The sequence below is a fragment of the Colossoma macropomum genome, unplaced genomic scaffold (genome assembly GCF_904425465.1).
Source record: "Colossoma macropomum unplaced genomic scaffold, Colossoma_macropomum, whole genome shotgun sequence".
NCBI classification, from domain to species: domain Eukaryota; kingdom Metazoa; phylum Chordata; class Actinopteri; order Characiformes; family Serrasalmidae; genus Colossoma; species Colossoma macropomum.
In genome coordinates, this window is record NW_023494787.1 from 49,265,320 (window position 1) to 49,283,304 (window position 17,985).

A 17,985-nucleotide genomic window follows, 5' to 3' on the forward strand; every position below is an offset into this window, starting at 1 on the left:
TGCATTTGACTTTCGTCATCCTAGTGAGGCACAAATTTCATGAACTGACTTGTGGCCAAGGTGGCTTCCTATGACAGTACCATGTATGAAGTCATTGAGCTCTTCAATATGACCTATTCTACCTCCAGTGTTTGTCTCTGGCAGTAGTTCCCAACACTGGTCCTGGAGTAGCCCCTGTCCTGCATAGTTTAGTGTTTCTCCTGCTCAGATACAACAAAAATTGAGGTGCACTTTGTTCTTCTATTCCTATAAATATTTGAGCTGTGACATTTCCTGTGTAATGGTGTGTAGGTTTCATTTTATGACTAACAACCTAATCTAGGCTACCAGCTGTTAGGTATGGATGTAGCTATTTGAATACATGTATATCAAAACTCAAAACAGTGTTCAGAGCTTACTTTGGATATCTGGGAAAAAAGCAGGTGTAGTTTGTAATAAAACTACATTTTCAAAAATAGGTTTTGAACAGTGTGTGCAGCCTGTAGCTGCAGTGAAAGCATGTGAACTTCAAATCAAAAACTGCATGTATATAAAGTGTCTGGAAACATACTAACATGCAACAGCAACACCACAGTGTAGTTCAAATGAGCCTTTGAGTTCTCAATGCACCAGCGTAGCCTTTTATAAGTCACATTCAGATGAACGAGTCTTACAAGAAAGTTTAAAACTGCTCAACTTTTAATTCAGAGAATTTTCAGAGCTCAAAACATCTGCAGCCACTGTAGATCAAGACTAGAAGGGAAGTAAAAAGAAAAAAAAAAAGTTAATATTCATATCATTAAATGCATCAAAACATTTAACCAATGATTATGAATAGGCAAAATCAATACACAGTTTTCCCATTAGCACTACAAAGCACTCAGTTTCTCTCAACTCCATTACTGTGTTACATCAAGTGCTAATCTGAGCCTATAAAATCACAAATCCTAGCCAGGGACTTTGAGTTTAAGCATAAGCTTGAAAGAAAACAAACAAACAAACAAACAAAAACATTAACAATACAATTTGGTCGAGAGCTTAAAGCTGCATTACGTGAGTTATGGGGATTTGGAGACCCCTCTGGTGGAAGTGTGTAAATGCACATCATGCGGAAGAACATTTTGTAAAATGGGTTGTGCTGCGGCCAACGCTGCACTACCCCCCTGTTTTGGTGACAGGAATGATATAACAAGGTACATTTGCATGTCTCATTTGCATACAAACCATGTATATGAATAATTACCAACACACCTTGCCATCAAAGCAGGTCTCCTTACACTGAGTCTGGGACGGCATACAGACCTCGGTAGAGCACATGAAGTAGATCTGTGAAAGGAGGGAAAGATGGATGAGCATCTGAGACACAATCAGTCTAGAACAGAAGTGGGATTACCGCACCTCCTCGTTGAGGTATTTATTGGTGGACTGGTCCATGAACTGGAAGGCCTTCACTTCAAAACGGCGCACGTGGCGATTCTGCGACTGGTCGGCCACGTAGAGGATCGAGATGTTGTCGGCGTCGAGAGGGTTGGGGCAACTGCAGGACAAACAAACCAAACAAGCTTAGAGTGGACTCAATACTGCCCGGTACAATCCGACACGGCTGCTTCTAATGTTATTTAGATTTCACAGCTTGATTTTTAAAAACTTTAGTATAACGTTTTGGTGTGAAATGGTTCATTGTAGAGACTCTGGTTTCTTTACAGTGGTGGTGATAGGAACCAGGGGTCGCCATGACTACAACACAGATATAGACATTTTATTTACTATCCAAAACCAGCAGTGAATGGACCAAACATGCATGTTTTATTTGTGTTTATTTATTTACGCATTTGGGTAAATCTGTTTATTCATTTCCTCCTCCAGTATGTTAATAAGGAAGACTAAACCTACAACCTACAGGGAGATTCACTCGAAAGAGGCCCCGAATATTCTGCTGTAACTCCTGTTAGGATGAAGCAATCTGAAGCAAAAAAATGCGCTACATACCTTGACGTATGTGTAATCGATTGCATTACATGCGATGCTGGAAGTGATCTGTTTTCTGCCAGACACAAAGAGGTACGGGGGGTATGCACCCAGAAGCTGCAAACGGAGGTTAAACGTCATGACGGCTGTCCGGCGCCTACCTCATCGCCCCGACGCAGGGGCATCCCAGCTTATCTGAAGCTCCATATACTGAGGAGCACATTGCACATTGTTTCGTTCAGATTGCTTCGTCCTAGCGAGAGTTATTACAGAACATTCGGGGCCTCTTTCGAGTGAATCTTCCTGTAGTTAAATCACATAGAAAGCAGTGTGTTATATTACTCTTGCCTCTTGGACCTGAGCCTAGATTCTATGCTGTGAAAATGGACCAATGACTGCGCTCTGTTTTGGATGGAGGGATTAAATGCAGACTAGGTAGAGCTGAGCGGTTAAATAGACTTGGATGGGTCAATGTTGGACAGCGTGTGAAATACGCCCTGGGATTCAGGGGGTCTCAGATTGGCTGGCTACTAACTCACTCACTATGGCTGATTGTGATGCTTTAATGGCAAAAAAATTTTTGGTTTAACAAATGATTCTTTTGGAAGTTCTTTAGTTTGGTAAGGCGCCCTTCCACACTCATCTTACACATCTCCTCTTCGGTCTTCAGTTTGAGAAATGAGCACTCACACACTCACACTATTTCCACCAAACCCTTGTGAAATTGGGTGTTTTTAGATTTACAAATATGCTGCAGCACACTGTAAGATGCTATGAAGGAACAACTGGGTGATCCAATTTGCTACAGCGCCACCCTGAGGCAGAGCAGTGCTGCAGCTCTAGTCAGTTAAGAATACTTAGCATGGAGCGGTTACAGTTACAAACCTGAACCTAAAACTATTTGTAACTTTGGCTGAGTACCTGGTAGCTTGTGTGGTCACATGATCCAACATGAATCTACACACTTAAACGATGGCTCTTCAAGGGTTCTTTAGTAAAGGCAATGGTTCTATTTAACGTTTCGGCTATTGTTACAAGCTCAATATTTTGGTACTATATAGAACCATTATCAAAAAGGTTCTACACAGTACCATATACAACACATTCTCCATCAATCTGAAGAACCATTTCACCATGCAGGGTTCTTCGGTAAAGGCAATGGTTCTGTTTAATGGTTCTGCTGTTACAAGCTCGACATTTTGGTTCTGTATAGAACCATTATCAAAAAGGTTCTACACAGAACCATATACACAACACATTCTCCATCAACCTGACAACCATTTCACCATGCAGGGTTCTTCAGTAAAGGCAATGGTTCTGCTGTTGTTACAAGCTTGACAGTTTGGTGCTAAACAGAACCATTTTAAACAGGTTCTATACAGACCCACATGCAACACATTCTCCATCTATCTGAAATACCATTTCACTATGCATATAACCATTTAAGCATGAAATGGTTCTATTTAGAATTAATGGTTCTAAACAGAACCATACCCTTTACTAAAGAACCACACATGGGTGTGCAGCATCAACAGTAAACACAAACTTCAGGTTCCAAATAACCATTTTGTCTGATTTTGGTTTTGTGAGAGTCACAGACAGTGATTCTGGCTAGTTAGTGTATTTTGTGGTTAAAGACAGGTCACCCTACTCCAGTGATATCATGTGATGACTCTTTGGCCAATCAGTGGTTTGCACCATTACTAGCTTCACCCAGCCGACTTGGCACGCTTGGTAATCAGATTCAGATTGGCTACTCAGGTCCAGTACAGCTCACTTGGCAGAGGAAACGACAAAAATGCATGATCATGCATTTAAAACTGCACATCACGTGTTACAGCCCTACTTTCTCCTCAAACTGAACACAGCGCGGTCTTCAAACCTACCCTTCATACAGCAGAACCAAGGCGCTCTTAGCGGAGCGAGGGTAGGCCACGCAGTAGTGCACCACCAGGGTGGCTTTAGGGTTTGGGGCGTTTATTCGCACTTCCAGGTACACAGGTTTACCCAGGAGAATTCTCAGGGGCTGGTGATCCTCAGCGTGGAATTTGGTGAAGGTCTTGTCTGCAAAGAAAATGAGATTTATGAACGGAGGTGACAGGAGTTCAGGTAATAAAGCTTATTTGAAACATGTTACAGTGAGGAGCAGATGTGTATTTATGTAGCAGATATAATGATCTGTAATACTGTTTATTTTTAGGATCCCCATTAGCTGCTATTGTGATAGCCGCTGTTCTTCCTGGGGTCCAGTAGACATATCATGCATAACAAAAATAGTGCGGTAATAATTAACAATACAAGCCAAACAAAAACACACCAAAAATAAAATTAAATAAATAAATAAGTTTCATCAAGAAAAACAAAAAAGGCAGAGAAAAAAAAACAAAAGGACAAAGAAAAAGAAAACCGAAAAATAAAAAGCAGACAATGTAACCATAAGACGATTGAAAACTGGGGAAAATTATATATATATATATATATATATATATATACACACACACACACACACACATACATATATTATATATATATATATATATATATATATATATATATATATATATATATATATATATATATATATATATACACACATATACACACATACACACACACATACACACACACACACACATATATTTACAAAACGAATCTGTAACAGATCAACTGGGGGTGTGATTATTAGTAATTTGTTATTCTATCCAGGTACAGAAGTGGGAGTGCTGAGGGTGCAGGAGCCCCTAGATTTGTTTAACTGCAGCTGCTCAAATAAAAACAAAAACAAAACAAAAAAAAAAAAAAAGTTTTTAAAGTTCAGATTTTAACGTACTAAAGACGTGCTTGATTTAGAGTGAATTATTTTTGTTTTATTCGTACATTTTCAGATCCTGCAGTAGCCGTGCACTGTTTAAAGTTAATGCTGTATTGTCATTATCAGCCAATTCAGTTCCCTCCACACCTGCTGGGCACTTTGGGGCACGTTGTTACACATGCAAGTTGAGGTGTAAAGAGGGAAACTGTATGCAGGGTTAGACCAGTTCTGAAACCCAAAGCTTTTTTTTTTAGCTAAAAAATAATTTAAAATCTTCTAATGTTGTGTCACACGTACCAACATGTTAACATTTTTTTTTTAAACAGCTGTTACACCTCCTGCTCGATCTGTGCTGTGGGGTGTAACAATTGGTTACTGCACCACATATGATCAGTCACTACTCAGCTCATTTGCATAATATGCATCCAGAGCGAGAGAGCAGAATGAAGATGTGCATCAGCAGTTTTCTTCTAGTCATCTTGCCACCTTACGTCATGCTTAGTTTGATGCAATTACTTTAACTGCTCCATAAGCTCATAACTGCACTATTTATACCCTGACTTGACTTATTTAAAAAATAAAAAAAAATAAAAAAATAGATGAGGCTAACTGTTTATGACATCATTCACATCACATGCTGCTTAAAATTAGGTCATTTGGATGGCAGCATGTGTTACTCCAAAACCTGTATATCACTCAGCATTAATTCACACCTAGGGGCAACTTAGCAGGTCCAATCAGCCTGACTGCATGTTTTTGGACTGTGGGAGGAAACCGGAGTACCCGGAGGAAACCCACGCAGACACGGGGAGAACAGGCAAACTCCACACAGAAATGATCCTGGTCACCCGGCCGGGAATCGAACCCAGGCCCTTCTTGCTGTGAGGCGACAGCGCTACCCACTACGCCACCGTGCCGCCCTGACCTTCTGCCAATTAACCTAATTAGTTCAAAGTTACACTTTGTTACCCTGCTCAACTTTTCTAAATGTGTTGCTGGTGTCAAATTAAAATTTATATTATATTATATTATATATATAAACTTTTTGAGAAAATAATTACCCTCTGCAATCCGGAGCTGGACTCCATACAGTCCCTTGGCCCTCACCAAGGCCGGCAGGCTGGCACTCTTCACCATGTATCCAGCACTAACCCAGCCCTTCATCGAACGGCTCTGAGAAGCCAGCAGCACTGGAATGGCCGCAGGGGCCAGAGGAGCTGCAGGGGCCAGAGGAGCCGCAGGGACCGCAGGGACCAGAGGAGCCGCAGGGGCTTGAAGGTCCAAACTGACCTTTGAGTAGCGACACTCAACCATGAGCCTGAAAGGAAACAGCATTTAATGTAAACTGCACACCACAGATTCAAATGACGTCAATCAGAACACCAGATTAGACGTTTTACAGCTGTTCACAAAATACTAGTATTATGCTACACATTGCATGTCACACGACTTGCAAACAATAACGACATGATTAGAGACCGGCCTGCATTATTTTGATGAAAACAACTGACTTAATTTTTGTATCCAAACATTGAACATCCCGGCTCAAATGACATTTTTATTTTCTAAGTTAAAACATCCTCTACAACTTCAATGTGGCATTTTTAATGCAGACCTTTCTATTCATTTGCAGAGTTTAACATATTGAAAAAACATACAATATAAAACGTGCCATTACTTTTGCAAAGGCCACATTGTTTTATTTTAAATCCAGCAAATAAATGGGCATTAAAAATGTGCAAAAATGGTAATTTTCAGCCTTCTTTCCAAAGCCACAGCCCCAAAACACCTGACTAGTAGCCACAATTAAACCCAAATAAGCCGACTACAACACATTTGTAAAATGATGCATTAAAAGCCAATATAGACCAACATAAGATAAACACTCACAATGCTTCCTCAAAACTACAATGCAGACATTGAACATACAGATTACATACAAGATAAACACAGCTAGCTGGTTTACACCTACAGCTTAGCCAACATTAATGTTAGACTAAGTCAAGTCAAAGTTTATTTATAGCACTTTTTACAACAGACATTATGACAAAGCAGCTTCACAGAACAAATCCGGGTCCGAGCCCCCGTGAGTGTCGCCAATAGACACAGTCCACGGAAAAACTCACTAAGAGCAAGAGGAAGAAACCTTGAGAGGAACCAAGACTCAGAAGGGGAACCCATCCTACATGTGCAGAGCAGTCGGGCAGGTAGGCCATCCAATCATTTCATTTGGAACAAAGGCCTCCAGTTTGTGTTCCCCTTTTCATTTTGCAATTGATGAGATCCAAGAGAGACATTAAAGCCAGTCCTGCGGATTTCTTCTCTCCGCATTTAAATCCAGGCACTATGTTTTTATTATAAAATCTATATCTATCCATCTTCTCTGTGTGTAGGTGAACGTCACTATTCACTAATGGTGAACTGTATATGGACACAGAGGATGCTGAAATCCATGGACTAAGACATGTATGCCTGTGTAGTGTCTCTGAAGCGATGACTGCTGTACGATTACATGAGATAAAACACGAGAAAATAAAAAGTGCAAGTGTGTTCGATAAACAGGAAATGTTAACTTTTTCTACTTAACAAAAACACGGCTGGTCAGGATAAAAAGCACAGAAGCCCGAGTGACTCGCCTGACAGGATGATCCCTGGTGATGATGCCGTACTGCAGGATGTGCTTCCTGATGGGCGACTGCACTTCAGCCAAGTAAACTTTGGTCTCTCCAATTCGCTGATTTACAACAAAAAAGCTCAAATTAGTCTTTAATTATGGAGTTAAAGTCAAACAGACACTTTAACAATCACAGCCAGCAAAACTCACATACGAACGCGTTCCGCACTCCGTCACCGCAAACTTGAAGACGGCAAAATCTTTGTTGGCAATGACGGGTTTACAGCTACTCCTCCCCACCGCCATCAGACGCGTAGGGTTTATGGGCAAACCAGCAACGTTGGAGGGAACCACAAACACAAACTGCCCATCAGCCGAACATACTTAGTAGGGGAGGGAGAGGAAAATAGATAAATCAAACTTAGACAGCTGCTTAGAAACAGAGGGAGGAAGAAATGAAGTACAACTTTCAACAATTGTCAAGTAACTGCATTTTTATTCACTACATTTGTTTGTTTATTCATTTATTAAAAAAATAAATTAATTAAATAAACACACACAAACTCCAGAATATTATATTTACTATATCTACATGTTTCAGGAAATCTGGCTATGATTTTTCATATCATACACCATTCAAGAGAAGCTGAAAATTTCAAACAAATATTTATAATTCTAGATTATTTATATAATTGTGTATAAATTATACTCGTGTATATATGGGATGTAATTGTTCTCATTGTGAGTTTTGAGAATTAAACCCTTCCAGCAGAAGCACCACATTCCTAAAAACCTGGAACTCAAAGATGTGAGAACAGAGAGCTGCATAATCCCTTGAAAAATGTACAAAGTACTTAGTACTTAGTGAACTAAGTAGATTCAGTAGCTCAAGTCAATAATTGTAAACTTTTTCCAGTGTTTTTAAAAATGTGTATTTGCACTTTTAGTAAGGAAACCTGATACATCTCCCCCTCTACATGTAACAAATACTGTGTGGATCACTTTACCATCCATGGGGTAGTAACAGGCGGAAGTCGCCTGGTCTCTGCAGCATCCTCTCCCCAGACACTCAGCAGCTGTAGCCCCAGGACGACCACACGGCAATCTCTGACCACTAGGAAAGCTGCAGCCTACAAGGGATGTGGCGTTATAGACTTTTGGTGTTTTGAATGGATTTTTAGTACATTCATTATTGTAAGTCATTAAAAACAATACAACCATTACTGAAAAAGTCACTGTATCTGGGCTGGTGTACTGTATCAATGGCAGAATCAATCTTATGTTCAATATGACATTAAAACACACATAGATAAACAGTTAAGTATTTAAAATATTTTAAACATATACATATTGAATATTAAAACATTACATAATATTCACTCATTTTTGGCCAAAACACAACAGAAAGTACGTATCGCTGCTGTAGGAACAAAACTTTTTATCTCCAACATGATAAATTTACAGAAAAGAAAAAAAAAAAAACACTTTATTTTGAATGCAAGTTAATGGAACCAGACAAAAAAAAAGTAATTGTGCGCGCATTTCTTTTGGTCCATTCATCATGACATTTACACACAGTATAAAGGACAACAGTCATTGTCACACTGACAAAAACTGAAAAACGATAAAAATGGAGATGCAAGGTTTTGCTCAGACAGCAGCGATATCCACCCATATACTGTACAGTCTTGTAAATAATAGGTTCCTAAAACAGACTCTTTTTTTACAGGTATATGTTCCTGTAAATAGTTCTTCTGGCCCTTTAAATATCTTTTTTAAAGACTATTTTAAATGATGCCAAAATAATCCATTTAAAATCTGAGATGAGGCATTTCAGTGTTACATAAAGCAGCAGTTCTTAAACTACGCTGCAAGATTTTTAGCCCGATTTTAACCCCAAATCTGATCTGGCACTGTGAGAGGAGGAATAAGTCGATCTTCTGCCCTCCGATCGAGCTCTGGAGTGATCAGAGGCCTCCCAAAGTTTTCTACCCGGTTTGATTTTTGCAGGAAAACGTACTGCAGAGCGAGACAGCCAGTGATGTAACTGTGCGAATGATTCAGACAACAGCCAATGAGAGAACTTTGGGGTGAGGGGGTAGGCTGCGTGACAGAAGCTGTTTGCTTAACATCCAAACATGGACCTTTAAAGTATGTAATATGTTTGTTAATGTATGGCTACACAACTCCAACTTCTCCAACTCTCGCTGCATCAGCGTTTATCAACCACATTCATACTCACTGTTATGGTTTGGCTTCTTGAATGTGCATAAAAGCACAAACAGATTTGGGGGTTGGCGGTGGTGGGGGGTTTCCACAAAGCAGGATTTCTGAGTTTGCCAGATAACTAAAGCCCAAGATGAAGACTGTCCAAAGGGAATGTCCTTCAGCACTTTTCCTATTGGACAAGCCTAACCTTGGGCTTACATTATCTGGCTAAACTGAGAAATATTGCTTTAAGAAACACTCCCCCCAGCATCCCCAGGTCCAGGTTAGCTTTGTTTGGATCACATGATAACAGTGATATTTGGGGGGGGGGGCTATAGATTTTTTTTCTTCATATCCAAAACTCAGCATGTGTGCAATACCCTCTCCCTGCCTTCAGCAGGTATTCATACACACCTTAAGGCACCTTTGTGGGGTGCCACAGGCCAGCCCTCCCCACCTCCCACCCCCCCCAAACCTCCTGCACAGCATCATTCACTACACTTAAGGAATTAGAACCAGAACCTTGTGCATTTAAACTCCAACTTCTTTTTATGCAGAAAACCAACAAATCATGCCATTTCACAGGGCGCGTCCCAGCTCTTGCTTACACATGTACAACTTTTGAAATTTCTCAGTGGCCCCTTTAGTTCCCTTCTGCAGCCCCCTGGTCCCCAGTCTGAGAACCACTGATGTCAAGAATCATAACTTGATCATTTAGTTTATAGATTCACACCCAGCAGTAACATCTGAACAGCCTTCTGAATGCAAGTCATGCAGTACTGTAAATCAGCAGAACAGAGCGCCTCACCTCCTTGTTTGTAGTTTGAATGCAGCCTAAGAGACGGGGGCGTCACCGTCGCTTGCACACTGGGTGGTGTAGGAGACAGTGGTTCCCATTGGGAAATGGACAGGGGATCCCCTGGTGTAGGGAACAGTGGATCCAATTGGGGAGGGGACAGTGGTTCCCCTGGTGTGGGGAACAGTGGATCAAATTCGGGAGGGGACAGCGGATCCAACTGGGGAGTGGTCAGTGGTGCCCCTGGTGTAGGGGGCAGTGGATCAGATTGGGGAAGGGACAGTGGTTCCCCTGGGGTAAGGGACAGTAGATCCCAATGGGGCGGGTACAGTAGATCCCAATAGGGAGGGTACAGCGGTAGCCCAGGAGGAGGGGGCATCTTGACTGCGGTGTAGGACAGAACAGGATGGCGTGAGTGTCGCGTTTTTGGGGAGGGCACGTGACTGGAGTTACCGCAGGACACTGTGACGATCTCAAACTGTCCAGCGCTGTTACGATACAGGAACCTCAGAGTGTAGCTGCCCTCCTGCAAACATAACACAAAACACACTTACATATTTCCACCTCCCCAGCATAATATAGATGACTCAGCGCCATGGGTCTGAAAGGATGTGTAGCTATCGAGAAGCCTCACTGAGAAAAGGAGACGGACATCAAACAAAGAAGCTGAACAATGGACTGACAACCCCAGAGTCCAGACCTCAACACCACTGAATGTGTTTGAGTACTTCAGAAAATGATCAACCAGCTTCTAAGACTGAACTTTGGAGGCGTGTCTGCAGATTCTTTGAAGAACTGAAAGAGTCTCCTGAAAAGAATGGAAGCTGGAATAAAAGCAGAGTGTACACCATAGATATACATACCTAGATGCTGTGTTGGGTCCAGTAAGACACGTCAACAGTGCTGCCATTTTTGGGCGGTCAACATCACTGCTGGACAGCATTCAGTACCATTACAGAGTGACAGTTATATATGACAGAAATACACTGTCCAAAATTCCACTATTTGAAGAATATTGCTCTCAGAAAGTGGGATAGGATTATATAACGGAGGGAACGCAGTGATCCACACTCATGTCTGAGTGATGCATATTGTCTGTGTGATGTTTATGTAGATATGGCCGTGTTGTTAATGAGGCACAGAGAACCTGTTGATGTGATTGTTTTTCCTCTGGTTTTATATTAAGCTTATTTCATTTAATAGTCTATTCAGGATCTTAACTTTATGTAGTAGTTATTTATTTACAGTGATGGTTGTTGCTCTGTAGCTCGGTACGTTATAGCATTCCTTAATCCGTGCAGATATAATAGATTAATGTTAGCACCTTCTTACACGAAGCTTCTTATTTGCCAGTAACTTGTTCGAATTTTCCCGTTCCACCTTAAATGGTGCTGCAGTCACTTTCTGGTGCCTGAAGCTGCACCATTTAAGGTGGAACAGGAAAATTCAAACAAGAAGCTGGTGAACAGGAAGCCAACTTTAGCTTCGTCCTTCTTACTGTGTTTTGGGGTTTATTTTATGTTTATGTGTATTAAGATTAGAAGTGATTCACACACTGATGGATTTGCTGATGTGTCTGTGTTTCTCACGCTAAACTCGGTGTAATTCGGTGAAAATCGGTGGAGTAATAAGGAAGTTGTGGCTGATTTAATCCTGAGACTCATCGTCTCTCAATACAAGTGAATCTGTTCACAAGCGGATCTTGACCTCTCCAACATGGCGGACGCATCGCCTCAGATAGAGAACAGACGCAGCCTCTAGGTATGTATATCTATGGTGTACACAATAAAACCTGAAAAATGTAATTATTTTTACTTTCACAGTTGATATTATAATTAATTACTGCTGATAAATGAATAACTTGTACTTAATGGCTGATTTAACTGCCCTGTACTGTGCATAAAATGCATTTAAAAGTTCCCCACCTCAACAGTGACATGACAGCCAGTGAAGTGGACATTGAGAACGTTCCTCCCATTTTCCCTGGTCAGAAAGTAGCCACAGGCCTCTGGGAGCTCCAGGACAGGATACATTCCTGATAAATCTGAGAAAGAATAAGTCACCATAACTCAATATGGCCACATCAGTAAAGCTTCTGTCAACTGATTTGAAAACTTCCATCAGTGCAAATTGAGAGACGTTGGGAGTACGGAGTTCCTTTTCTGTTCCACTAACTCAGTTACATGTAGTAAAGTAAAACTGATAGATTTCTCCTTTGCAAAGGTTTTGAAGAGGAAAGTCATCTATTTTTACCTCAGTGCCATTTCACCCACTTACATTTAGTTCCTAATTCACTTTATTGGGTTTCATTTGATTGTGTTGTGTCTGTTCAGCTCCTGCATTGCTTTATTGTCACTTTGGAGCCTCAGCATTTTATTTTAGACCAAAAGGACCCAGAAAAAGAAGAACAGAATCGTACAAACTTTAGTTCACATGCTGATAGATGCACAACGAAGTTCCACTACAGCTCTAAAAGCTACTCAGTACTTCAGGACGTTTTGGTCTTTGCCTTTTATCTCAAAATAATGAGGTTTATTTGCTAAAAAAAATGCAGACTATTGTCAAAATAAAGACTTGTTTTCTCAAAATATAGACTTCCTATGTCAAATGACTAAGCATCTCAAAATTATGACGCATCTTCTTTAAATATCAACTCCAAATAATTATTTTCTTGTGAGTTGTAAAGATGAAATACCAACATACATATTTTCTTGAAATATTGACGTATTATGTTGAAATCATGACTTTTGTGAAAGTAGCTATTTCACAATGTCATTATTTTGAAGTTGTCAGTTGATATTTCATTAAAGTCATTATTTTGACTGACTAATTCATTATTTTGACATAGGAAGTCTATATCTTCAGAAAATAAGCCATTATTCTGACATAGGTCAACACATTAAGAAAAAAGGTCATCATTATGAGATACTAAGTCAAAAAATGGGCTTCTATGAAGCCCTGCTGGCAACATCCCATATACATCAAAAATATTGCATTGCCACGAATTAGTAAGGCATGGAAACAAGATAATTAAGTCGTGGCCACATCTTAGTAAGCCATGGTTCCCATGGTTCCCCGTTCCCATGCCTTACTAAGTCGCGGCCACGCATTAGGATCTCGTTTCCACTTGTTAATAAGGCGTGGCCACGACTTAGTAAGGCATGGGAACGAGGGAACCATGGCTTACTAAGATGTGGCCACGACTTATCTTGTTCCCATGCCTTACTAAGTCAAGGCCATGCAATATTTTTATTCATACAGCATGTCACCAGCATGGCTCAGTAGGCTTCCACTTGGAGCTATACAAAGGTTTTAAAAAGGTTCTTTTCATAGAACCATATACAACAGATTCTCCAGCATGCCATCATTTAACAATACAACACTAGCCAGCATGGAGCCCAGCTGGTGACATCCCCTATAGATAAAGATAACATGTGGCCACGCTGTATTAACACATGGGAACAAGATCCTAATACATGGTCACAACTTACTAAGCCATGGGAACTAGATCAACCCTTATTAAGCAGTGGTCAGGGCTTAATTATCTCATTCACATGCCTCATGGCGACACATTAGGATCTCGTGGCCACACTTTAGTTTTCTTTATATGGGATGTCTCCAGCAGGGCTCCTTACAGAGGGCCATGTAAGTGAATACACCTGACCGCTTACTGCCCAACTCGGATGAAAAAAGGAGGAATGTCTCAGAACAGCCTGCTTACCAAAGACCTTCATCTCAGAGAGCGAGTCTGAGGGCAAAACCACCTCCATAGCATCTTCATCACAAAACACCAAGTATTTCTGGCCTTCTGCTGACCAGTCCTGCTGCACTGCGCCAGAGATTTGCTCCAAGGCGCCTCCTTCATGTAAGGTGCCTTGGTTTGGGTCGATGTCCTGGCCTGAATTCAGGGGCTCGATCATCACGCTGCCCTGCTTTAGGCCGTGAGCAAGAGCAGAAACAAGAAGGAGAAAGGCTGCGGGTCGCGGTGAGGCCATGCTTGAGGTCAAAGGCCCCAAACTGCATCGTGAACCCGCTTCAGCTCCGGCCGGCCTTTAGTAAGCTTGGGAGTCGATTCCGGAAAGAGTCGATTCTCTGATTCCAGGCATTTTGGAGTTGATTCCACGCCGTGACGTCAGGCTCGTAGATAATAGCGTTTTATGTGCTTAATGTTGTATGTCTTACTTTCCTGGATCTCGTGATGATTCGCCGTGTTTTGCTTTTTTTTTGGAATCGAGAATCGAGAAAATTGTGGTAAGGTATCGATTCATGGAATCGACTCCATTGATAGCCATGACACGGAATCGGAATCGGAGCCGACTCCGTCAGAAGGTGAGGAGGCGTGCGGTGATGAAAAACACCTGGCCGACTGGCCGAATCGGAAAGGTGCATTTACTTACATTTTTACCCTCCTTTCTTTGTTTGTTTGTTTGTTTGTTTGTTTGTTTCTTTCTATCGATCTTTAGAAGGACTAAGATCAAGTAATCGTGCTCTTGGACGGAGACGTTGTCCCATCCTTTCAGGCATCAGGCAGCATATTCATAACAACTTTATGTAATGACCTCCTGTGAAATAGCGTAAATGCTGCAGACGTCTGGTTCCTATCACCACCACTGTGAACAATTATGACCCTAGAAGCTTCTCTAGAACAGAGCATTTCACACCAAACCACTCTGAATTATATATATTCACCGATCAGGCATAACATAATGAGCACCTCCTTGTTTCTACGCTCATTGTCCATTTTATCAGCTCCACTTACTATATAGGTGCACTTTGTAGTTCTACAGTTACAGACTGTAGTCCATCTGTTTCTCTGCATACTTTGTTAGCCCCCTTTTACCCTGTTCTTCAGTGGTCAGGACCCCCATGGACCCTCACAGAGCAGGTCCTATTTGTGTGGTGGATCATTCTCAGCACTGCAGTAACACTGACGTGGTGGTGGTGTGTTAGTGTGTGTTGCGCTGCTGCGAGTGGATCAGACACAGCAGTGATGCTGGAGTTCTTAAACACCTCAGTGTCACTGCTGGACTGAGAAGAGTCCACCAACCAAAAATATCCAGCCAACAGCGTCCTGTGGGCAGCGTCCTGTGACCACTGATGAAGGACTAGAGGATGACCAACACAAACTGTGCAGCAGCAGATGAGCTATCGTCTCTGACTTTACATCTACAAGGTGGACTGACAAGGTAGGAGTGTCTAATAGAGTGACAGTGAGTGGACACAATGTTTAAAAACTCCAGCAGCACTGCTGTGTCTGATCCACTCAGACCAGCGCAACACACACCAACACACCACCACCACGTCAGTGTCACTGCAGTGCTGAGAATGATCCACCACTCAAATAGTACCTGCTCTGTGAGGTCCATGGGGGTCCTGACCACTGAAGAACAGGGTAAAAGGGGGCTAACAAAGTATGCAGAGAAACAGATGGACTACAGTCTGTAACTGTAGAACTACAAAGTGCACCTATATAGTAAGTGGAGCTGATAAAATGGACAATGAGCGTAGAAACAAGAATTGAGGTGGTCATAATGTTATGCCTGATCGGTGTATATATATATATATATATATATATATATAAAAATTGTGTAAGTTGTGTAAATTCCACTCTCCAGTGCACTAGGTGGCAGTATGGCGGGTTGTCGTTTGTTTCTAAGCCCGGAGTGGTTCAGTCAGAGAAAGGAAGGCGCTGTGAATGAGTGGATCTTCTTAATAACGGTGTTTAATGTAATTATTCTTTTTTATTCGTGTTTTAATCTCACCGCTGCTGATTGTTTACTCCGGTGAGTCAGTGGTCTTGTTAGCACCTCTTGTTCAGTGAGGACTGTGATGATAATGAAGGCGCGGATAGTAACTTGCTAACATTATATACACAACAACAACAGCAGCAGAGTTTAAAATGCAGGTTTACAGGTTTACAGATATGTAACTGTGGGGTATTTGACACCGACGTCTTCATTTCAGGTCATTTGATTTCATTCTATACTGCTAGATGCAAAAACGAGGCTGAAATTGTTTTTTTGTTATAATTTTCCGTTCCACCTTAAATGGTGCTGCAGTCATCTGCCCAGTTGCTCCGTTTTTGGTCATTGAACTCTGCATGGTGGTTAAACTTAAAGAGGAATTCCACCGTTTAAAAAAAAAACCTTCATAATTCAGTGTGAGATGTTTGGTTTGGTGTGAAATGGTTCAGATTTCTTTACAGTGGTGGTGATAGGAACCAGGGGTCGCCATGACTACAACACAAATATAGACATTTTATTTACTATCCAAAACCACCAGTGACCCTACATGAGTCTTCTGAGCAATGTTTATGAATGTCAACCCAGACAGCGAGCATATATCGGTCCGCTGGCTTGATAAGGTCAGCACCCCACTGACTGTTTGCCACTGCTGGTCCCCCCTCGGACCACCCAGATTACTGTTTTGCCAGTGGACCACCAGCTCTGCCATCAGTGGCCCGACAATGGTTCACTATCCTCTTGCTGTTAGGGGAATGGTGGAAATACACTGTAGCACAAAGTCATATGTCAAAATTGTCACAAAACAGTGTCTCAGTCATCAGGCAGTGAATTCATGACCATTTCAGGTAGTAACTTTCTGTGAGGGAGCTTTTAGAGGTGGATGTCTGGTTCCTATCACCACCACTGTGAACAATTCTGCCTTGGTATGTTTCTCAGGAACGGAGCGTTTCACACCAAACCACTCTGAATGACTTTATTTACATCTGAACTATTTAGTCATGCGGAAGTTTTTGGTGGAGTTCCCCTTTAAAGTCAGATTTCTCCTCTGCATGGCTGTGCTCCATAGTATTTTGGTGCTTTGTCGGGTTATGGAGGTTTTGTGTCTTTCACCCCCAGGTGAAGATGAGCGCCGAAGCCGCGGACCGAGAGGCTGTGAGCGGCAGCCGGCCCAGCACACCCCCACAGACGTCCTGGTTCGAGTTTCTCCTGGACCCCTCCTTACTGGAGCAGCATTTGCAGAAATCCAACCCAGGTCACTTTTATTACGCTGTATTTCGCTTCGTAAGCTGTAAAGTGGACCAGAGCCTACATCACAAAACAATCACGATAATCCTAAGAAAGTCTTAAGAAAATAATTCTGATAATCGTAAGAGAATATTTGAAAACTTTGTAAGTTTTTTTGAGAACTGCATTTAAGAACATTCTTATGAACTTCTTATATAATAATACTTCGTAAGTCCGGCCCCTGGACAGCTTTACGGCTGCTCACACCTTCCACTTTGGAACTTCAGCATTTTATTATAAACCAAAAGGATCTAAAGAGAGAAGAATAGAACCTCAGTTCCTATACACACTTAAAAAAAGATGGTTCTTCAAGGGTTCTTTAGTAAAAAAAAAAAATGATTCTATGTAGAACCATGAACACTTTGCATGATTAAAGGGTTCTTTGCATCATGAAATGGTTCTTCACATTGATTGAGAACATGTGTATGTTTTTTTTTTTATAGAACCTTTTTAAAAGGATTCTATAAAGCACCAAAAGGGTCCTTCTGTGGTTACGAGCTTAACATCAGAGCAATAACAGAATGTTTTTTTTTTTTTAGGTTTTTATATAGAACCATCTGTAGCACGTTCTCCATTAATC

General features: G+C 41.4%; 2 protein-coding genes across 3 annotated transcripts in view; one reads left to right on the forward strand and one right to left on the reverse strand.

Annotated features, from left to right (window-relative positions):
• Positions 1 to 699: 699 nt before the first annotated feature.
• Positions 700 to 14,383, reverse strand: LOC118804976 (zona pellucida sperm-binding protein 1-like). Its single transcript, XM_036565568.1, has 11 exons — positions 14,099 to 14,383; positions 12,303 to 12,421; positions 10,390 to 10,903; positions 8,381 to 8,503; positions 7,584 to 7,756; positions 7,396 to 7,493; positions 5,821 to 6,077; positions 3,834 to 4,011; positions 1,378 to 1,516; positions 1,231 to 1,305; positions 700 to 732 (listed from the first exon to the last, which is right to left on the reverse strand). Exons 1-11 carry the CDS (start codon positions 14,370 to 14,372, stop codon positions 727 to 729), a joined length of 1,956 nt encoding a protein of 651 aa, XP_036421461.1. The 5' UTR covers positions 14,373 to 14,383; the 3' UTR covers positions 700 to 726.
• A 1,657-nt stretch (positions 14,384 to 16,040) lies between these two features.
• ints8 (integrator complex subunit 8) overlaps positions 16,041 to 17,985 on the forward strand; it is a 28,598-nt gene continuing 26,653 nt past the window's right edge. Inside the window, exons 1-2 of one of the 2 annotated variants that reach the window (XM_036567688.1) lie at positions 16,041 to 16,104; positions 17,238 to 17,373. In XM_036567688.1, coding sequence (XP_036423581.1) covers positions 17,244 to 17,373 — 130 coding nt within the window. In that variant the 5' untranslated portion in view covers positions 16,041 to 16,104; positions 17,238 to 17,243. Of the gene's footprint in view, positions 16,161 to 17,237; positions 17,374 to 17,985 lie in introns of both variants that reach the window. The other variant, XM_036567686.1, reaches the window with a different exon arrangement.